Below are 20753 nucleotides of genomic sequence, written 5' to 3'. Positions count from 1 at the left end.
CATATTCTTTGTTCCAATAATGTATTTCTTTTTTCCTTGAACAAGAAAGTAATGATTTATTATGATTTCATACCAAGAACATCAGCTCACCTTCTTCTATAATTACAGTTGGGACAGTCAGGCATGCTCAAACGTGATGACAGCATGTGTCTCATTGTGTCTGTGAAGTTGTTCTCCCCAGATAGTGCTTTCTTGTTATTAAGCTGAAGTAAATGGTAAAAGTAATGTTTTAGTAGTGCAAGTCTTCCCGTTAAAAACTCAATGGCACATAACGACAAGTTACATAACCAAAAAGGGTTCTTTGGGCAAAATAATTGAAAAGCAGAATAATTCAGAATAATTCCATGAAGGTGGCGTTTTGATCACAAAAAGGAAGTTCAAAGTTACAAATGACAAACATTTGGCATCAATACTCTTCAAATAAAGTCCGTCTCTAGTATGTAATAGGAAAGTGGACAAGTCTGTCTCCCTGACGGATTCATAGGTACATCTTGCACTGTATTTCTGCTGATGCATTCTGAACTTGAGCAGTTTTTGTCTTGTTTCATGATATGCACAAAAGGACACTACTGACAAATGGGGAAAGCAAACTGACCCTTAACTTGCAAATAAAAAAAAATTAGGACTAATTTGTTAGCTACAATGGTATGGAGTCAAGAGTAGCTGCCCAAAACAGGACTTGACTGCATTAGTAAAAAAATACAATCAAAATAATCTCCACCTGGCAGAGGCCTAATCCTGAAAACACCTAATTTCATTAGATACCTACAAGCCTTAGGTTAAACAAGGATGTGCCTAAGCTCCCACTTCTATAGATGCCCAGACCTGATCCTTACCTAAGCAGCCATGGTCTTACAGCTCACTTAAGGCCAATTAGGACCAAGGAAAAAGAGGATTCTTCCTCAAGTCCTCTGAGGAGACCTGCATACCAGATGTTCTGAATACACGGTTAACACAGGCTTAGGTTCCTTATAGGAAAAAGTACTTACTGATGACTGCTTTGAGACATTGCCAATTTAAGCTTAAGTTTAAGTTTATTAAAATGTACTATCATACTCTCTCTGGCTCATGACTAGCGTTTCTTTCTGCATACTGGTACAGGAACGGAGAGGTTCTCCATCCAGAGTTGACTCTAGCCGAAGCCCACTGTACTCTTATGGAAAGCATGATGCACCTTAGGTAACTTCTAGGCTGCAGAAGAGAGTACTGAGTCTTAAACAGCAGTTTTAGAATAAGGTAGAAACTTCTACTGGCCCCTCTCTGGTTACAGCTTGAAAAAAGGAAGACAGTTCTGCTCAGCCCTTTCCCCAAGAAACAACTGCAGGAGCTATCTCTGGAGTCTCAACAGGTGGAATCACCTGCCCCGACACTGAGGCTCACACTCCTGCACACACACAGGCATTTGTTAAACTCTTGAACACAATATTCCCTACCATGTACATCAAGACAGCTCCACACTCAATGTATTGGCTGTTTTTGGATCCCACTCTAAGGCAACAAAAATTCCACTTTTTTATGTACAAAGATTTTAAACACCTGGCATTCAGTCCTAAGACTACAGTGTTTATGTTTTACCTTGCAGTAACTGAGATTACAGACCCTTTACGTGCTCTTCTTGGATCTCACTTCTCTGTATTTTAACTGAGCAAATTTCATGCCTGGCAGAGTTGCAGAATTAGATTGCACAGAACTAGTACACCATACTACACTCATGTTTGCATCTTGCAAATATATGTGCAGCATAAGTATAACTTAGAAGGGTATGGAAAAAAAATCCTACCTGCTCTTCAATAAAACGCCTCTGTTTAAAAAATTCCCAGTCTTCCTTTAGCATGCGTTGTTTTGTTTTCATTGCCATCTAAAACAGAATTTAAGAAAAACTCATTGATTTAACAATAGAAAACCTACTTTGATGTCATTGGCCTGTTTCATTAAACCTAGCTTACCTATATTACTCTGCAAGTACTTACACTTAGTCAATATGAAATGTGTTTTATTTGCTAATAATTTGAGTCACTTAAACAAAAGATTTTCTATTTATTTATATGATTTTTCACTTGTATTTTCCACTTGGACTTTTCCACTCTTACTCCTTATGTTAATATTCCTTTTCATTAAATAGTTTCATAATATTTTTGACAAACAGTGATTGCTATTAAATACTCAACATTTCAGATTCATTGCAAACCATTAAAATCTAGAGATAATGGATTTACAGCAAGGCCCAGTGCAGGCTCAAGTGTAAACCCTGAAGTACCACATGTGCAACTAATCAGCCAAAGAGTCAAAGAATCAAAAGTAGTGACGTGGACTAACACTCTTTAATCAAAGTTTTTCATGCCCCTTGATTTATCTATCTAAGGCTGGAAAAAGACTTGATAATTGCTTGTCTCTCAAATCATATCAACCTAAATGAACACAAGAGTCTGTAACTTTTTGTACACAAATGCTATTTTACTGATTTAGTAAATAAATTGATTCTGAGGGAACACAAAAGCTTTCATGAACTCTAACACAACAAAATGCAAGAACAAAACTCCTCTTGTTGTACCTTACAACATTCTAAGATCATTACTTCATCAGTGAGGAAAAACAACTACCTGGGTTATCTTTTAATAGATATTTTTAAAAATTTACCTAAATAATAATAATCATCATCATAATCTATCACCTTATAGAATATAAGAGATTGCTTCATAAAATAGGTTAGTGAGCCAAAGACCACTGGGTTACACCACTACCAACATTCTTTTTATCTTCAAAAGCATGCCTCCAGAAATTAATACTTGATAAAAAGTTTAAAGTCCCACTACATTAAGCTAAGTACATTATTGCTATTATCATTATTTACTTAGGAAGATAAAATTTTAAGCTGGGGATCTGAAGCAGTATTGAGTGGAAAAAATCTGCCTAATTAATTTCTGAAACTATCAGCATCATATTTTAATTACTACTGTGGATTTGGATTTCCTTTACTCCAGTGAGATAACATTAACACCAAAAAATGAGTTTATCATTTATAAAAATTAGAAAAAAAAAAAAGACACCTATGAAATATTCTTAAATCACTCATACCATTTCTCAGACACATTAAAAGGTACTGCAGAGCCTATGGCAAGCAACATCAGGAACTTCATCCTGGATGAACTATCATCCCCTGAGAACCCTCGAGCTATATTTAAGGCCAGCAGCTCTCACTGGTTTGGGTGCCCTCACCATCAAAGTCAGCCTGCATTCACTACACTTTGTAAGAGAAGACTTTTAATGCCACAGAATGACATTTAAAACAGCCAGTGCATTAACTGGGAGCTGCCACTCAAGCCTGCCCAGAAATTGTCACAGCAAACAGCATAGGGCAAGGGCTGGTACCTGAGCATTAATGGGAACAGGAGCTGACACTCAAGTGTTCCTACTTCCACCTTTGCAGCCTTGCCAATACTCCATGTCTACAAGTATCTTAAGTTATTGATTCCATAAATAATAGAAACCCACTTCTCTTCCTCCTTTCTTTTCCCCAGTGAATATTTATTTCACCAGAGCAAAGCAGCTGCAATACAAACCACATGAATCATGCCCAAGAACTCTGCTAGGGAGTGAGAGATAAATTCAAATGCCATCAGAAGAAAAAATTTACACTTCAGTCTTGTACATCTGGACTGTGATATGAATAACACTGCCCAATGGAGAAGAGAGGGTCACTACCACCCTCTTGCTTCCTCCCTACTTATTTGAGGCTAAAAAGTATTTGAGCTCCATCAGACAAGCAAGACAGACATGTGAATAAGTATTCTTCCATTCTGAAATGGATTTAATCAAGAAATGAAACCAGAAGCCTGGTCAGAACAGAAACATAACATTAAATCACCTGTGAAAACTCTGATGTCCATACATATATCACAGGATGCTTGTTTCTCCCAAATTTTGAAGTCTGCACCAAATGTAAATCGCACATTTGATCTTCCCAAATTTCATGTGTGAACCTATTTTCCTAGACTATTTCATAAAAAATAACAAAAATAATTCCTCCCATCACAAACTCTCAGCACACAAAAATAACGATTGCTTCAATTACCTATACAGCCACCATAAAGACAAAAACCAATTTATGTCCATATTATTTTGTCTATTAAGTTGACCGGGTCTTAAAAAAAAAATAAAAATCACACATTAATATGGAGAGACAAATAAGAAGCTCTGCCTGGGCAAAAGCATTTCAGTTAAAAAATAAGTAAGAAAGGAAATAAAAAAAGGAAATCTTTCGGCATGAAGCACATATGACTGTCTAGCCATTACTTGCTGAAATAACCCAGGACCTCCTAGGTAAACGTAATCTAAGTTTGGTAAGGAAATCAGAATCTGGATGTACAGGTTGCATATACTTAAAACTCTCCTGTACTCCAGATACGCCAGTTTTTCCAAAGATGTAGCATATGATTATTACAGGCACCGATAAAGATGATTGCTTATTCTAAACTTCATCACAGCATACACACATGGCCCAGTGTATTCAGTTATATCTGTGCATGGCACAACTATCTTACAGAGTCTTAAACAATTAATATTTGTACTGCTTGCAAGAGCTAATCTCTTTTTTTTTTACCAACAAGTAACATAACATACTATAGTGGAGGGTCCCTCAATTATCTTTGCTGATGGACTCCTCTGGGTACAGTTCCACAATGCATAAGTGAGAACCATTCTTAAATCTCCTTTCCTTTTTAACTTTTCAAACACTACCAAGAAAACCTCACAAGTTTGTTGAGCCAATAAGCAAGCAACTAATGAACATGCATTCACTATTAAGTGAATGATTCACAGTTTCTGTAGCAGCTGGGCTTTCTGATTTCTACCTTGTGGACAAAAATATCACTGCAAATTCAGGTATGATGGCTATACTGAATAATGTATTTTTGATCAAGAGTATAACCACAGGTTATCACCAGCACACGGCTTAAGGTATGACTGTGAAAATGCTTTTTCCTACAAATAAATAGCAACATAAATATGACTAAATAGCAATATAAATATGACTATCTTCTTTAAAATTTGAGGGTTTAAGTTTTACTGTCGCTTCTCCTACACACCCCCCACACATCGTTGCAGGTACTTTTGGTCATTAGGAAATAAGTCATCACATTAAATTTCCCAACTGGGAGAAGAGTGTCTGTCTGCATAGGATACAGGCATCACTGAGCAAATCTAAAAAATGCTACAAGACAGGACTTGTGGCAGCAGCATGGTCACTTGATAAAAAGAAACACAGAAAAGTCAGTTAAGAGCTGACCAAGTGGTACAGGACAACCAGTCAGAAACCAAATATGAATGTGACTCTACAGAAATGCCATTTAAAAAAATAGCTGAATGATGGCAGTGAAGTGGGGTCCTTTCTTACTAAAGAGGCAATATCAGACAGCCATGACACCCTGACACCATGGGAAAGATGACTTCTAATAGCATAAAATGTGAGGTGATGACATTTTACTGGGCTGCAGTCAAATGTTTAGATGCACAAAAGCAGCCAGACCAAGAGAAAACTTTTTAACTCAAAGCTCACAGATGCAGTCCCCAAATATAGAGTGAACTCTAAAAATAAAATTAGTTATATCCTGTCTCCATCGATAAGGCACTGAAATTAATGGTAAAAGTTCACTTAGATCTTCAACACAGGGAACAACTTCTGAAGGACATTTACAGTGCATCATAAGACTTAACTATGGTTGTCATCTATAGAAGCAACACAGTATTACTGAATCTCAAATTAGTTCTCCACATTCCCACTGTTCATAAAACTTCAAAATAGAAGAAAGATTCTAGATTTCATAGAATTCACTATCTTCAGTTATATTTCCAAGACATTTTTTCTTCTAGAACACTCAGGATTGAACTAAGCAGATATTCACTTTTCCTGAGGTGTTTAAAAAAATGAATTATTTTGAGCATGAGGCAAAAGCCACAGGAGAAATTTTTGAGGCGTATAAACAACCACTTGCAAAGTAAACAGCTATTTTCCTGAAAATTAAGCTCTCAGCAACCTAAGAGTCAGCACAATGACATGATTATTCTCTGAAATGTAGCACAAATTCAGAAGAATAAGCTATCAGACCATATACTTGATTAAAGGACTGCTTCAGAAGTCTCAAATATTTATGCCTTGAGACAAACTGGAGTTTCCATTTTGACAACTGTACAATGATCACCATGACACTATGAACCATAGAGTAATTTTTAAAATCTACCTCTTCCTCTGGATTTCATTTAATGCGCTTATTATTTTGAAAGCTTAGGGGGTTTTGTGGAACAGGTTATTTTATTTCCTATGGCTCATTTACTAGCTAACATATTTATAAAATGCTCAAAGACCATCTCTAAACAAGAACACAACAGTCAGCAATTTGAATATGTCATTGTACAATCACCACTAAGTATTTTAAGTTCATGCTTTTCTATTGTGAATGACTTACATGAATGAAAAAAGTTACATTTTGTTGCTTCAAAGTCCTAGATAAAAATACCCAAGAAATTATTCTTCACTGGAGGCACAGTCCTGCATGGACTGCTCCCTACATAATCTTGAGACTTTTTGCATGACTCTTACCTGTTCATCAACATAATCATCTATTCTTTTCTGGCATTCAAGCCATGCTTCAGCAACTTGGCCCATTTCCTGTTCCAGTTGATGATACCTTTGTAGCAAGGTACTGTACATATCTTCACTACAGGAATCGTGGGTTGTTCCAAGCCTGAAAGTTCAAACAGCACTTGTTACACAAGAGACATTTCACTGAAGAATCACACTTTTAAGATCTGCCAGCCAAAAACAATGTTGTGAAAATGTGACTGCTGACACACCTAGGCCCACAGAGTTGCTTGTATCCCAAAAATTGAGTATTTTTAGCAGTTTTTCAAAAAATACCCAAACCCTGCTTATTCCAATCTTCTGTAACCAACAATAGCAAGAATGTGGGAAGTGCCACATTGCTAGAGCCTCTTTCCCATGAGCAACCAGATGACAAACCTATTTGTTCAAATTTGGTTGCTTGATATATTTATCCTTCCAAATTCTATGGGCTAAATATACATGTTGACTATCCACTGCAGAATTACGTAATAAAAATAAAGCCAGAACTCTCATGACCAATGCTAAAAAGAATACCAGACGAGTTGGAGTTCCAGGTGGGAAATGTGCTGTAGAATGAGGCAACTGAGATACAAGCAGTTATCTACTATCACTTGAGCAGCATGGGATGCACAACATGGGGATGCCACTCACTGCTGACTGTGTCTGTGAGGAGCCCCAGAAATAGGAGACACACTTACCTCCCTTCCTACTGCTGCATTTTGCACAGCATAATGTTTCTTAAGCAAATATGTCAACTCCCAATACACTGACTTGACAAATAATAAAAGACAAAATTCTACTCAATAACATGTGTTTAAACCACACTGAATTGTAATGCCAAGTGACATAAATAAACTGAAGCTTTACAACATTTTTCTACTCATTAATAAAGAGAAGCTGTGTGATAATTAATTAGTCACAGAGGTTGTGTAGCAATCAAAGCCAGTAGCAAAAAAAAGAAAATTGAAGCAACACAAAACGTGATATTTAAGCCCAGTTCCAGCATTCCAGGGAGGTTATAGATTTTCATTGCAATAGGATGTCAACCCAACCTCAGAGCCACACAGTCCTGCTATCACCTGGCAAAGAACTAACCCCTTAACTTGGCAATTAAGCACAATGGAGAGCTGAGCAAACAGACAACTCAGTAAGCACCAAGTTACAGCTGATAGTGTGAACTTGCCAATAAATTCAAATTTGTTTTGTTGGTTTTGCCCAGAACCTGCAACACAACCACTTAAGAAGGGTGCACAAGCAACTCTGCACATTAAAACCTGGGCTGTCCATGGGTTGAACAGTGCAAAAAGAAGTTTCAGTGGATACAGTGTCTTCATGCTATAACACTTCCCTACTATTAGTATAAACACTGTCAACTCCTGTTACTAGACCACAATTTACTACTTTTTTTGGAACTTTTGTTTCTAGTATTATGTAATTATGTGAAAATCAGATCCCTACTATAAAAAATTCAGTAATTTGTTATCATTACTGCTCCTGACTAGTACTACTCTTTCACACAGCAGTTGTACATGAAATAATTTTTAAAATATGCTCAAGTTAGAAGAAAAAGAACTCAATTAAAAAATTTGTAGTAGCAATGCAATAGCATTTACACTTTAATTTTTTATTGTGACTCTGAGTAAAGGTAACATGATCCTAGTAAACACACTTTCACCCCCAAGGCAAGTATAAAGTAACAATTTAGTTAACATTTCAGTCCTCTTAACAGAGGTGCAATAAGTTCCTCAACTGCAGTAAAAACAAAGATAATAAAAAGGATAACACATACATAAAATTTAACAAGAATTGCTCACTTCAAAGTAACTGAGACTTTCAAGCCATACCTGTTGACAAACTGTATGCCTACATATTTTGATCAGGAACACAATTTTTTTGGACAATGGCATTTAACCAAAGCTCTGCAAATATCCTCACCACTGTCCCATCTCATGCTGGAAAAGCAAAGGGGACAGAGAAGCCCCAGACATTGGTCACTTCATTGGTCACCACATCCCAATAAAGCAGTGTGGTGAATTCAGAGGGCACATCAGAGGCTGCATGTAATCAGAGGCACCTTAACCCAATCAATATTATTTAACCTCTAAGAAACTCTTCATATTGACACCTTTATCACTCACCTTTGGAAGAACTGGATTTCCTCAAACACTCATTATGAAAATACATCCTTATGAGCTGCTGTGTCTGACCCAGAAGCCCTGCTGAATAATTAACTCTTACCAAGCCATGGACTGCCCTTGCAGCTGGTCTGCAGACTGTGCAGCTGAGCTGCCTCCTAACAAGCCACAGATGTAGCCAAACAAGACACAACACATGAAGACCCAGGTAGTTTACCCCAGCAGATGTCCCCTGTCAGCTGTGCAATACTGGCACAGCTAATCTTGGATCAGCTAAGCAAACTCCATCCCCACAGAGCTGCTGTTCAAACCCCACTATGTGAACACCTTTTCGAGTCTGACATCTGATAAGCATCCTTGGAACTAACCACAGAACACCAACTACATATTTTGAAAAAGTCAGTTATACAAAAAATTTAGTGATTTAAGCAAACGATGAAAGAAAGGACGAACACCCAAAATCTAAGCGATGCTGAGATGTCAAAATGCCATTTCACATTTCTCTTCAGAAAGAGAAAATAATGAGGCCAATGCTCTTTTTGTAAAGGAACTCTGGCAATACGTTCTCTACTGCACATAAGTGATTCTCTGTTCACCAAATGTCCAGAGGACTAGGCTGATCCCTGCTTTTCCATGTGAGGCTTCTGTGATGGAACATTTCTCCACTCATTTCCAATGGAAGGAAGAAACATATCCTTCCCAGAGAAATCTAATTCTGTCACTTCAAGATACAGAGAACTCAACAATAAAATCCTGAGAGACCATGAACACAAACAGAATCTATGTTTATCAAAGAAAAACAAGACAAACACTAAATAACCTAGGAATGGGAAGCTTGTGCTGAACCTCTCCTGTCAAAAAATTATTCATGTCAACCAAACTAGGCAAAACCATAAGTTCAAGGATGTTTCACATAAACTACCTAGAAAACACAAATGCACTGGAAAACAAAGTCCTGCAGGAAGAGATTCTGATTTCATCATATTTGTAAGCTTTGAAGATGGCTGTCACCACAGTGACAGCAGAAACACAACTTCTGACTTAAAGTCAGTTGCTCTGACTTTAACTGCAGTAGCACAGAACAAGTACAGGAAACGAAAAATGCTTCTGTTAGGAAATAACCACAAAGCTCACTAAGAGCATTCTCAGCTCTGCAGATAAAGGCAATACAAATACTTTTATATAGTCAGGACTGCTGGAGTAAAGAGGTACAGAGAGACCTTGTCAAAAAGCATGGACATGATGAAGGATAGTCACAGAAAAAGAAGGCACAGATCACTGGAAAAATACACAATTAACATGCTGCTGAACACAGCAACAAAATCAGCTGTTGGGGCAGGGAGATGAAGGCTTTCAATATCAACCCAGTTCCATCTAAACAAATCAGGTAACTTATGAAGGACCTTAGACTTGCTGAGCCTGGCAACAATTCAGTTTTTTTGTCTCTTCTTTTTTCCTTTCTGGTATCTACTAGCAAATGAAGGACTCAAAAGAAATTTTTTGATTCACTGTGTACAACATCTCTTGTAGCAGAATTAGTCAAACTGCTCTTGCACCATGGAAAATTACCCAAGACAAGACATGATGTACACAGATCAAATATGTGTCCTCATCACAGACAAGACTGAGAGGTCAACATGAACCACCCATGACTGTATGTTAAAAATGCTCAGGCTTAGGGTAAAGAAAATTTCTATTAATACCTCTTTCCTAGAAAACCCAAACATTTTGGCAGTACACAAATTACAATCAGAGCAACCCTACTAAGAAAATACACAATTTAATGCCTCAGGAGCTTTAAAGCATGAGACCTACAAGCATACAGCAAGGGGGTTTCTCCAGTGAGAAGATGCTTAAAATTCCAAATTCAGTTCTGTGCACTATGGGAAGCAGAAGGTAATGAGGCTTTAATTTGCTTGTAGAGCTGTAGAAACAGCAGCAATGCCTGATAACTGAAAAAAGTACTACTCAGTCATACCATCAGTATTTACACAGGATGCTGTCATTTTACTGGGTAACCTACAACTAAGCAAATTAGGGTTGTAATTCTTCTGACAAGCAAGTTATGACAGCAGTCTGATCAATCAACACTCTTTTCAAGAGAGATCCACAAAGATTTTTACCAATTCAATTGCAGCAGCATATTTTTTTAATGCTGTGGTTGCAAACATGGGTTTTCATCTCTTCTTGAAACCACAAAACAAAAGTTAAACTCTACCTTAGCTGTGACACCAGCGTTGGCAAGCTATTCTGCAGGAGTGGCTCAGAAAATACCAAATTTTCAAACAGATGCTTGTTGTGCAATTCCCATGTCACCTGAAATTTCTTCAAATGTTCATTTTCCTATAATGATAAAACAATCAGAAATAAACCAGGGTTAAGGAAAAAAACCAAAATTCGGTACAAGGTAAGATTTTTAAAAAAAGTCTAATTTCCAACCTACAGGCTGTATGAACCAGCTCAGATCTTATGCAGTTGTAAAACCCAAACCCTCAGAACTGAAGCGATTTTTAATGACTTAAATAACCATAGCATCAGTCTTTCTAAATTGTCATGAATTTAAGGAAAAAAATAATTTTAAAAAATCAGTCTACATTATTCAAAGTTCTCTTTCATCTCTGCACCAAAAGATGCATTTTATGATCTGAACCCATAATTCTCAGGTTTTCTTGTCAAACAATTGTCTAGTTATGATTATTTTTCAGTTTTTTGAACTTATCTAGTAAAAGACATAAACAATGTGAACCTATAATCTTTATTCAAAACTGACATAAAATCAAATAAACAGTTCTCCTCAACTACAGCTTAAAGAATGAAGTTCTCTAAACAGAAGAGACCAACAGCTTACTTCTCCAGTAAGCAGAATATTCTTGTATTTGAAGTTATTTAACACATAATTGTATGCAATTTCAAGAGGTAAACTTTAAAACTATTATCATTAAAACACAAGAATTCAAAACATGTATAATATACATTTCAAGGCAGCAAGTTTTCCTACATATAGCCAGCATTATTCAGGTTTTCTATACCAGGACTCAACCACACAGCAGAATTAAATGCAAGCATTTTGGTTCTCAGGTCAGCAAGTAGGCCTTAAGTACTATAGCCCCAGGCACCCAGAAGCACCATTATACTCTGGAATTTTAAAGTTTTGTTAATAGCAGTGGGTCAAAAAATAAATCAACCAAACATATTTATATCAGACCTGAAGACAAGACTACCAGCATTAAAAAAAAAAAATCAATTAAGTTCAAAGTATTATTATTAAGAAGGGTGAGTGGTGAGGTTTTATGAGTTGGACAAGACACATGTACTTTTTCATTTTGAGTATTATGTCTTCAAAATATTTTAAATTTCTATAAAATGCTAATAATTTCTCAAGGTTCACTGAGGCTGACTTCTCAAGGAATTTCCATATATGCTGTGAACTAAGCAATAAACACTTATCTACAAACTCCTGTGTACCAGTTTGTGCAGATTGTGGTATTTCTCACAAAGAAACATCAGGAAAGTTTTCTTCTCTACTCTGTATGCTGTGTACTTGAGGGCCCTTCTGTACTGACCAGAGTCCTTGCAAATTGTTGTCAGTATAATCTGTCATTCCCTGCATTGTTGGGGCACAAAGCTTTAGTTCCTGCTACTGAAGTCAGATGAATTCCTTTGAAAGGCAGGACAACTATTCACAATTTCATTGAGAAATCAGTTTCTCACAGGTGGAGGTTCAAGGCATTAGATGCCTTTATACAGTACACTACATGCAAAGCTTTCATCCTTAAAAGGAAGGCAGCACCAAGTTTAGAGGTCTTGGCTGCCTGTTACGTATTTTAGCTGAAAAGAGTCCTTTTTCCATAGTGTACTGGTATCTTCAGAAGAAATATCCATGTACACTGAAAAAACTAGTGACCCTACTACCTGTACTGCAAGCTGTGATGTACTACTCAATTTAACAAATGGGTTATTTAATAAAGCTGAGAAATGTATGACAAGAGACAGTATCCTACACTCTCACATTTCAGTTTCTCAAGGCCATAGCTTAGTAAAAAGATGTTTTCAGTACTGACTGGGCTACAGAAGGAAAAAGACAAGAAAATCTGGCATATTTTCTGTTTTCTTATGCTTCATTCTTTAAAAGAGGAGAAGAATTTTATTTTACTTTAAATTTTGTCAGGAAAGGGGTTGACTAGGGAGTTCAAGCACCTTCTGTTTTCTCATGGCTATGATTTCCATCTCCCATACCTACTGGCTTTCATAACTACTAGTTCACAGCAATTGCCAGGAAAAAGGTATACAGTGGTTATTTTCTGATCAGCTGTGTAATTCTGGCATTAAAGGGTTCATTATTGGCAGAGCCACTTTGAGAAAGCTGAGGTGCACTGCAAACCATTTGCTTTACAGCTGAACCAGCTGCAATGCAAACCAACCTCAAGAGCAACCTTCTCTCAAGCACTTTGTTAGAAAATTATTGACTGTTAAAAGCAGCCAATAAACAGGAGATAGCAGTGACCTCATGTCTCTATCTAAGTGATAAAGCTGAGAAAGATAATAGAGACAACAGCAAATACAGAGCATAGACAACAAAAAACCCCATCAGATATGCTCAAGTTTCTTAGAAGAAACATCTTCCTGCTTTGCCAATTTAATTTTATTGACAGCCCTACTTCAGTAATGAAACTCTGCCTCCTCTCCACTTTATATCCTCACCTGAGGCCATCACAGTGTATGCTCCATCTGTTTTTTCCTCTCTTTACCCTTTCAGACTGCCACTTGCACCTAACTGGCAATAAAATCCAAATTCCCCATTTTTGCCACCTTTTTTTTAATCCTTGCACAAAGCTTACACAAGAAAACGAATGGGCAGGATGACAACATTAACATAGGATGCACAAGAAAGGATTATTAACAAAACAGGATTAATAACCTTCTAAGACCTTAAACAAACAGAATTACAGAACATGCTTATGGTATTACTCACCCAATGGACAGTTACTCAAGAAGACATTTTTAAGGCTACTGCCTATTTTATAGCCAAAAATGTAATCCTAAGTCCAACATCACAATCAGTTGGCAAAAAAAGCGTTAAAGGTAGAACCTTAGAAATAATAAATTACATAGCAGATAAAGGCTGAGGCAACACAATGTCTTCAAGTAGCCATCCTAGACTGTGAATGAAAAGTTGAAAAATTTTCACTCAAAATCCAGGGTGGCTACTTGAAGAGATTGTGTTGCCTCAGAATATATGGAAACAATTTAAGTTAGTGCTACACACAGAAGTTGGTGTCACTTAATCATGGTTGTGAAGCTACCATTAAAGATGACCAGAGAAGAGTTTTCCACATTAGGATTTCTAATATTTTGTACGTCTGCTTAAAGATCTGTTTCAGATTAAATGCCACAAACAACACCCCACCTTTTTCTTTATGAACAAAAAAAAATTACATCAAGCCTGTATACATAAGAGATGCCTACTTCACACTTCTGAATATTTAACTCCATTTTCAGAATCTCCCTGTCTCTAATGATGAACACAACCACAGAAGACACCTGAAAGAGCCCAGAAATAACTTTGCCAGCATCAGCCCTGGCAAGCAGAAGCACAAAGCTGTTTTTTCAGTCTTACCAGAGTAACTAGGAAGGCGCTGATTGTACAGGCTGCCTGGCAGAGTGCACTGTACTCCTCAAGCAGGAGGGAGATGAACTGCTGGGCCTGGGGGGGCCCCTCTGTGGCTAAGGTCGATGCAACCTTGGATCCCAGGGACAGGTGTCTGAGCAGGCGAACCTTCATCTCCAGCACGTATTCCCGAGCCTGCTGCTCCAACCGTTGGTAAAGCTGGTATGGATCTCTTTCACAAAGCCTTTAGTTTTACAATATTTGTGACACAAAAGAAAAAAAAAAGAGAGTGTGTAATCAACAGCTTTCATTTTCCTAGGAGTATTTACCAGTTACCATTATCCTCATAAAAAATAACCTCGGTGGCTCAGGTTTAGAGAACTACCTTAAATCTCAGAGAACACAGTCCAGTCCCCTACTTGTACACATATGGGACTGAGCTCCTGTGTACCTTAAGGAATAGGATGCCTGCGCACCCGAGGAGTAAAATTATTTAGGATTTAAGATTTCACTTCAACTTGTGAGCTCAAAGTCTTAACACCATTTGCATCCAGCCCTGCAGGCACCCAGACTATTCAGATAAGCTTCTTCACAATTTCTCCATGATGTTCTTAACATGTGACAAATTAGTGCCTACAGAAGAAAACTGACCATGATGGCTGCTTTGAACCACTTAAAATAATCCAATTTCACTCTAAATTTCTGTGCATGGAGTTTAAGCATGCACAGAATGCTTTGGGTTTTTTACAGCACAGGGAGAAATGAATGGGTTAAGTACTTAAGAGTTAGATGAATATAAGTCTGCAGCTATCTAATCCATGCTTTTCCCTCAGCACTCACAAAACAGTTCTATCATACTGCCAGCAAGTATTCCAACATACAATAGGAACATTAGCTGGCACCACTACTTATTCCAACAAAAACAACCAGACACTCCATTTTTTGCCAGCTGTGTCTAACAAGAGCCAAGCATGGAAGTGGGAATTTCTGCCTTTTAAACAGAGTTACTCAACCACAGCATGGTCTTCTGCATCCTACCTAAATGGAAGGTATTTTAAAAATGCATTCAATACCTACATTGACCAGCTTTGTAAAAAAAATCTGCATGATACTAGCACTAGAGACTGGACACACTGGTGCCTGCCCAAACTGTATCCTTTTTTATTTTTCACTTTATAGACCATAAGAAACTCAAGTGAAAAATAATCCAACTGGCATTTAAGGATTGCTTCTTCGAAATCCTGTTTCTGTCTTTGTATTGTTAATAATCTCTCTCAAAAGTGAAAAACAGTTCTGAGTAATGAAAGCTACTGAGTACGTAAGCAAGTTACACAGTATTATGTTCTGATTTCCAAAATTTTTCCATTAAGGAGATGCATAACATCAATAACCACTTCAGCTGTGATTCAGTTTTAATTACCAACACACTATGCAACATTTAAACATCTTTGAGTTCCAAGCCTATATTGCACGTTTTAAACACTTGAATAAACGAAGTGTGACTAATAGGGAGGGACATTATATTGCTCTGCTTGTACACAACTCATGTATGAAACCAAACAGATTTTATATAAACAAAGAGCAATATGCTTATTTAATTATCTACTAAAGCCAGTTCAGGTGTACAGTCATATTAAGAGCAGTGCTAGATGAATTTCTCTTTCAAATGTGTCTTTACCTCATCAGAATTTAGGTTCAACTAGAAATTGAGAACTACAGCTCAGGTGAGACTGCTCAGATCTCAGTATATTAAACATATATGGAACCAAGGAGAACAAAAAGTCCTTGACCACACATGGAGTTAGAGAGAAACTGAGATGATCCTACTGGAGCCCTTCAGGGTTTGCCCCACTATTCTAAAAAGCAGAAAACTCTCCACTGAGGATCTCATTAAGCCCATATTCACTTCAACACCTTAAAAAGCTACAATTATGACTTCTAAAGTAAGAATGAAATTGGAATCTGCCTCATCTAGTGATCAGTGTCCAATCTAACTTTTCTTTATTTTTATAAAATTTCTTCCAGGTATTACAATCACAGTTTGGTACAACACTAACTATTACTAATTCAGGCTAGTTCCACAAAGTAAGATTTTCACATGGGGCAATTCAAACTTAACAGTGTCTTATTGAAAAATCCTGAATAAAATAGAATGAATCCTCTTTGAAGTATTATACCTATCCACCAGCTCTTTCATTCCTTCTTTATCTGGTACCAACGATTGGTCTTGGTCATCTGCCAGAGGGGTCCCAGCTTGACGATAAATACACCGGACCATGTATCTGACTTCAGACCAGTAATTCTGTAGCTGCTGAGGTTCACGTTCAGGCTCTGCTGAATTTTCTCTGCATTTGAAGACAAAAATAATTACCCTCTGTTTGTATGCATCACATAAGTGTTTTGATTCCTACTATTCCAAAAAACAAAAAGTACATCTGAAAATGCCTAGAATAAAGTATGAAACTGGGTGAATACTGACGTGCAGAAATTACTGTTTCAAGAGTTTAAGCACACACCTACAAACAAGCTGCAACACTGCCAAAGTCTGACTACAACCTCTGTGCTGCTGAGGATCAGTTCAGCTCTTACCTGCGTTCATTACAGGCCTCACAGTTGCACGCTATGTCTGAAGGAGAGGAATTGCTAAGATCTGCAGCAGGCACTGTCTGTGCACCAACAGTTATTCTTCCTCCTCCTACAGACTCCTGCTGTGATCCACTGTTTCCAAGAGGCATGTGCAAAAGGAAATCTTGGCTCTGAAAAACAAAAAGAATAACCCAAACAGTCTGTAAGGTCTGAAATGATATTAGGTAGACAAATATTTAAGTGGCAATTGTTAGTCCTGCATGTATTTTGGAAGGACACTCAATCAGGCACAAAGAATTAGTCTTTCAGAAGCCTAATAAATGCAAGAGATGAACAGAGACGACCAAAGATACAAACAAAGCTTCATTTCTAATGACCAAAGTACACTGGCTATAATTATCACCTTTATGTACTTCAGCATAAACAATGAACTAAGCTAAAGGAAGGCTTGCATCACCCACACTTAATCATAAACCAGCACTATCTCTTCAGTCTCCATGTAACAGTGTGTTTGGCTTCCGGAGTTTAACAATCCCTTCTAGTAAAAATGATAAAATCTCCTTGTTTGTAACAGCCAGACAGTATTTCAGAGCAATGGATGTCAGAAAGCTGCTGCCATTGGAGATGGATGCAATCTCCTGTGCACAGTGCTGTTCAATTCCAGCAGATGACACAGACCACTCACCCAAACTGCTGCTATTTTTGTCTGCAGTTTCTCTCCCTTCTCTGTGCTCCAGCCCCAGCACACGCCACGCTTCTCTCCTACACCCTCCCAAGTCTGCCACCAGATTTCCCTGGCACCAGGCAGAAACCTCTCTCGCATCAGTACTGTGACTGAAGGTGGGTTTTTCTGTGCCCCAAATCCTGGATCAAGAAGCAGACACAGGTAAGAACAAACCTGCATGCAGTTGCTACCAAGCAAGCTAATGAGAGCAGCAGCAACCTGAACACAGGAACACCTATAGCAAACCACCTGTATTCTGACTTGCAGTCATTGGTAACATTTTTTTTTTTTAGCTAATTTTGGCTTTTTTTCCCCAGCTGGCTTCTCTAATTTGACCAATTCATATAGTCGCCTTTTTAAGTCAAGCTTCCAACCTTGGAAAATCTATTTGGTGTCTGCGTGTCTGCTTTTAAAAATTCCTCTTTAAAAAGAAAACTGTTGCCAAATTAAAAAAAAAAAATCTGAATTTTTATTTACACCTGGAGTATCTGTAAGTTAACAAAACATGTAGGAAGCAAAACCTGCCTTCCTTGCAAATCTAGAACACTCATTTTCTTTGCTAGTTCCTTAAACAGAGCTTAAATGTGTTAAAAGATTTGACTCAACTGAACAATAATGTGCCTCGGTCTTGCTGTGCTTTGAACTCCCTAGGATGTGTTTACCACCATACCACCACTATAATTCCCTTAGATGTAACCTCTTTTGATTAGTTAACCACCCTTGTTAATAGCAACATTATCTGTAAACACAAGTTGTATACGAGTGATATACTCTTAGATTTTCCTCACAAATAAAGGTCCTTATCTATACTTTTAACACAAGCTTAACAACACCCCCTATACAATCTTCCTTCACAGTGATTTACTGAAATAAAAACCTGTATGTGCCTATGGGTGTGTGCACAGCCTGTTAGCTCTCTGCAAGGAGGTGTCAGCTGCAATCTACAGCACTTCCAATTATCCCAAGTGTGTGACTTCCAGGTCAGTCATGAAGACTTGGTTCTGCAGTATAACATAGTTTGCTTCCAATGAGGTTTTGCTGGACCTGTCAATGAACTCTTAGCATCTTCCTGCAACAATAAGCACAGCTCTTACACGAGGTTGAATTCACAACTTGAAATATTAGCACCACATATTAAATTGGTACTCGCTGTGCTACCAAGACTAGGAAACTGTTACATTCATGCTATGGAAAGTTGTGCTTCTTTATTAAAAAATGCAGGAAAGAAAAGAGCAAAACTCAGAAATCTGCAGGAAGGTGTCAGTGCAAGTGCAGTGACTCAAGAAGTCCACTGAAAGAATAAGGAAAATTCTGACAGTTTACTTCACAAAGAGAGGAAAACACACTATGAGCAGACAGAATAGAAAGTGCAATGAGTAAAGTCATGTTGGTAAAAGTAGAAGAAATTGTATTTAAGTACAGGGGATAAGGACAAAGCTTGAGATCCAATGAACTAAAAGCAAAAAGCTCAGTAAAAAACAGATCCAAACCTTGCTCTACTTAAAACTCCTCAACTCAGAACCAGAACTCCTCACTTTTGGAAAAACTTCCCTGTTCATTTTATATAAAGCCAACTCAAAATCACCTAAAAAGCTTTTCAAGCATTTACAGCTCCAGTGGTGCCACAGCACAAAGTGTCATGCAGCCCATAATTAAGCATCTTCTCAGTTTACCGAGCTACTTGAACTTACCACGAGAGACTGCTCTATTGTAGCGTGCCTCTCCTCCTTTTCCACTGTTCTTCTACAGTCTGGACACACCCACAGTGGGAGGTGCAGCATGTTGTTTGCTTTTGGAGATGTGGAAAGTGCTGTTTTGCTGGAATTCTTGATTCCGCTGTCTGAAAGCGAAGTATCTTTGCGCTCACTTCTACAAAGAAGACAATGCTCGCCAGTTGTATATGGTGCCCTCTGGCCCAAGCCAAAGGTAAATGGTGTCTACAAACAAATGTTTTGATAGATAACTGGTTATTCACAGAGTACATATGAGTACATATTCTGATATTTGAAACTAACAACAAAACCCCCCAAAACCAACACACATATTTTACTAGTCATTATAAAAGTGAATACTTGGAGTGTCCCAACAAACACAGCAATCTCAATATCCATGAGGCAAACAACTCAGACTATTAATACATTCCCATTTAAGAGCATGGTCTACAGTCTTTCCCTCTAAAATATTTTGGCCTAGATGTAATAATCCAGCAAGTAAAATTAAAAAAGGATATTTACTTTTACTGTCACTATTTACAGATAAAAAAGAAAAATATCTCCACTTTGAAGCTCTGTGACACTTCCTTTTATAATACTACCTGAAACAAAGTCACTTTCAGCTAAGCCTATTACAAAATAAAAGTTTAAGTCAGTTTCAACAACACAACTCAAAAGGGTCCTCAAATCCACTATCAGCTATTGAATCAAGCAGACTTGGCAGCTTACAAGGACAGAGGTACTTCAAAACCTGAATTATTTTCCAAGATGCTACTGAGCATGAAACTATGGTTCAGCCATGAAATGCTGATTCTTCACCAAGGCTGATAGTAAAAAACAACTCGGGCAGCACAAGACAAAGAGAACCCAATTTTATCAGACATAACAGATGACTGGAATAAAACATCATGTAATGGCAGAATCACAGATTTGCCCAATTTTATTACAACTGCTAACTCTGCCTTAATTAACAACACCTTCTATGTAAGCATCAAAATAGTTTAATTCTTTCTCAAAGAAAAGGCAAATTTTAAGTAATACAAGCACTGCTCTTGATACTGCTCTAATCTCAATACTAACAAAAATATAGCTTTAAAGGTCTTGTAAGGCTCAATTGCACAAGCACAGGTGAACAATTCTTTAGGGCAAAGGACCAGTTCAAGCTAAACCATAATTCACTCTCTTCTTGTCTTCACAGCAACAACAAATCAATTCTGTAGTGCTGACATCTAAAGAAAAACAGCAAAGCATTACAGACACTGATTTTTGTGTTCTTCACATTTGTAAAACTGACAGACTCAGCAATATGGAAAGGAAAATTAACAATTCTAGAACATAAAAACCCAAAAGACAGATTGATTTCATCTCC

The 20753-nt window shown here is 37.5% G+C and overlaps 1 protein-coding gene across 1 annotated transcript in view; it reads right to left on the bottom strand.

Annotated features, from left to right (window-relative positions):
* FAM193A (family with sequence similarity 193 member A) overlaps positions 1-20753 on the bottom strand; it is a 76696-nt gene that overhangs the window by 23057 nt on the left and 32886 nt on the right. The window contains exons 3-10 of the mRNA XM_054292610.1: positions 19364-19609; positions 16952-17118; positions 16540-16707; positions 14372-14606; positions 10973-11097; positions 6596-6740; positions 1781-1858; positions 91-203 (exon numbers count right to left, since the gene is read on the bottom strand). Coding sequence (XP_054148585.1) covers positions 91-203; positions 1781-1858; positions 6596-6740; positions 10973-11097; positions 14372-14606; positions 16540-16707; positions 16952-17118; positions 19364-19453 — 1121 coding nt within the window. The 5' untranslated portion in view covers positions 19454-19609. The remainder of the gene's footprint in view (positions 1-90; positions 204-1780; positions 1859-6595; positions 6741-10972; positions 11098-14371; positions 14607-16539; positions 16708-16951; positions 17119-19363; positions 19610-20753) is intronic.

This window comes from Melozone crissalis, unplaced genomic scaffold (assembly GCF_028551555.1).
Source record: "Melozone crissalis strain CALT ecotype California unplaced genomic scaffold, PUWL_Pcris_2 ptg000006l_1, whole genome shotgun sequence".
NCBI classification, from domain to species: Eukaryota; Metazoa; Chordata; class Aves; order Passeriformes; family Passerellidae; genus Melozone; species Melozone crissalis.
Note: the sequence above shows the minus strand (reverse complement) of the source record. Positions and strands in the feature narration are given on the sequence as shown.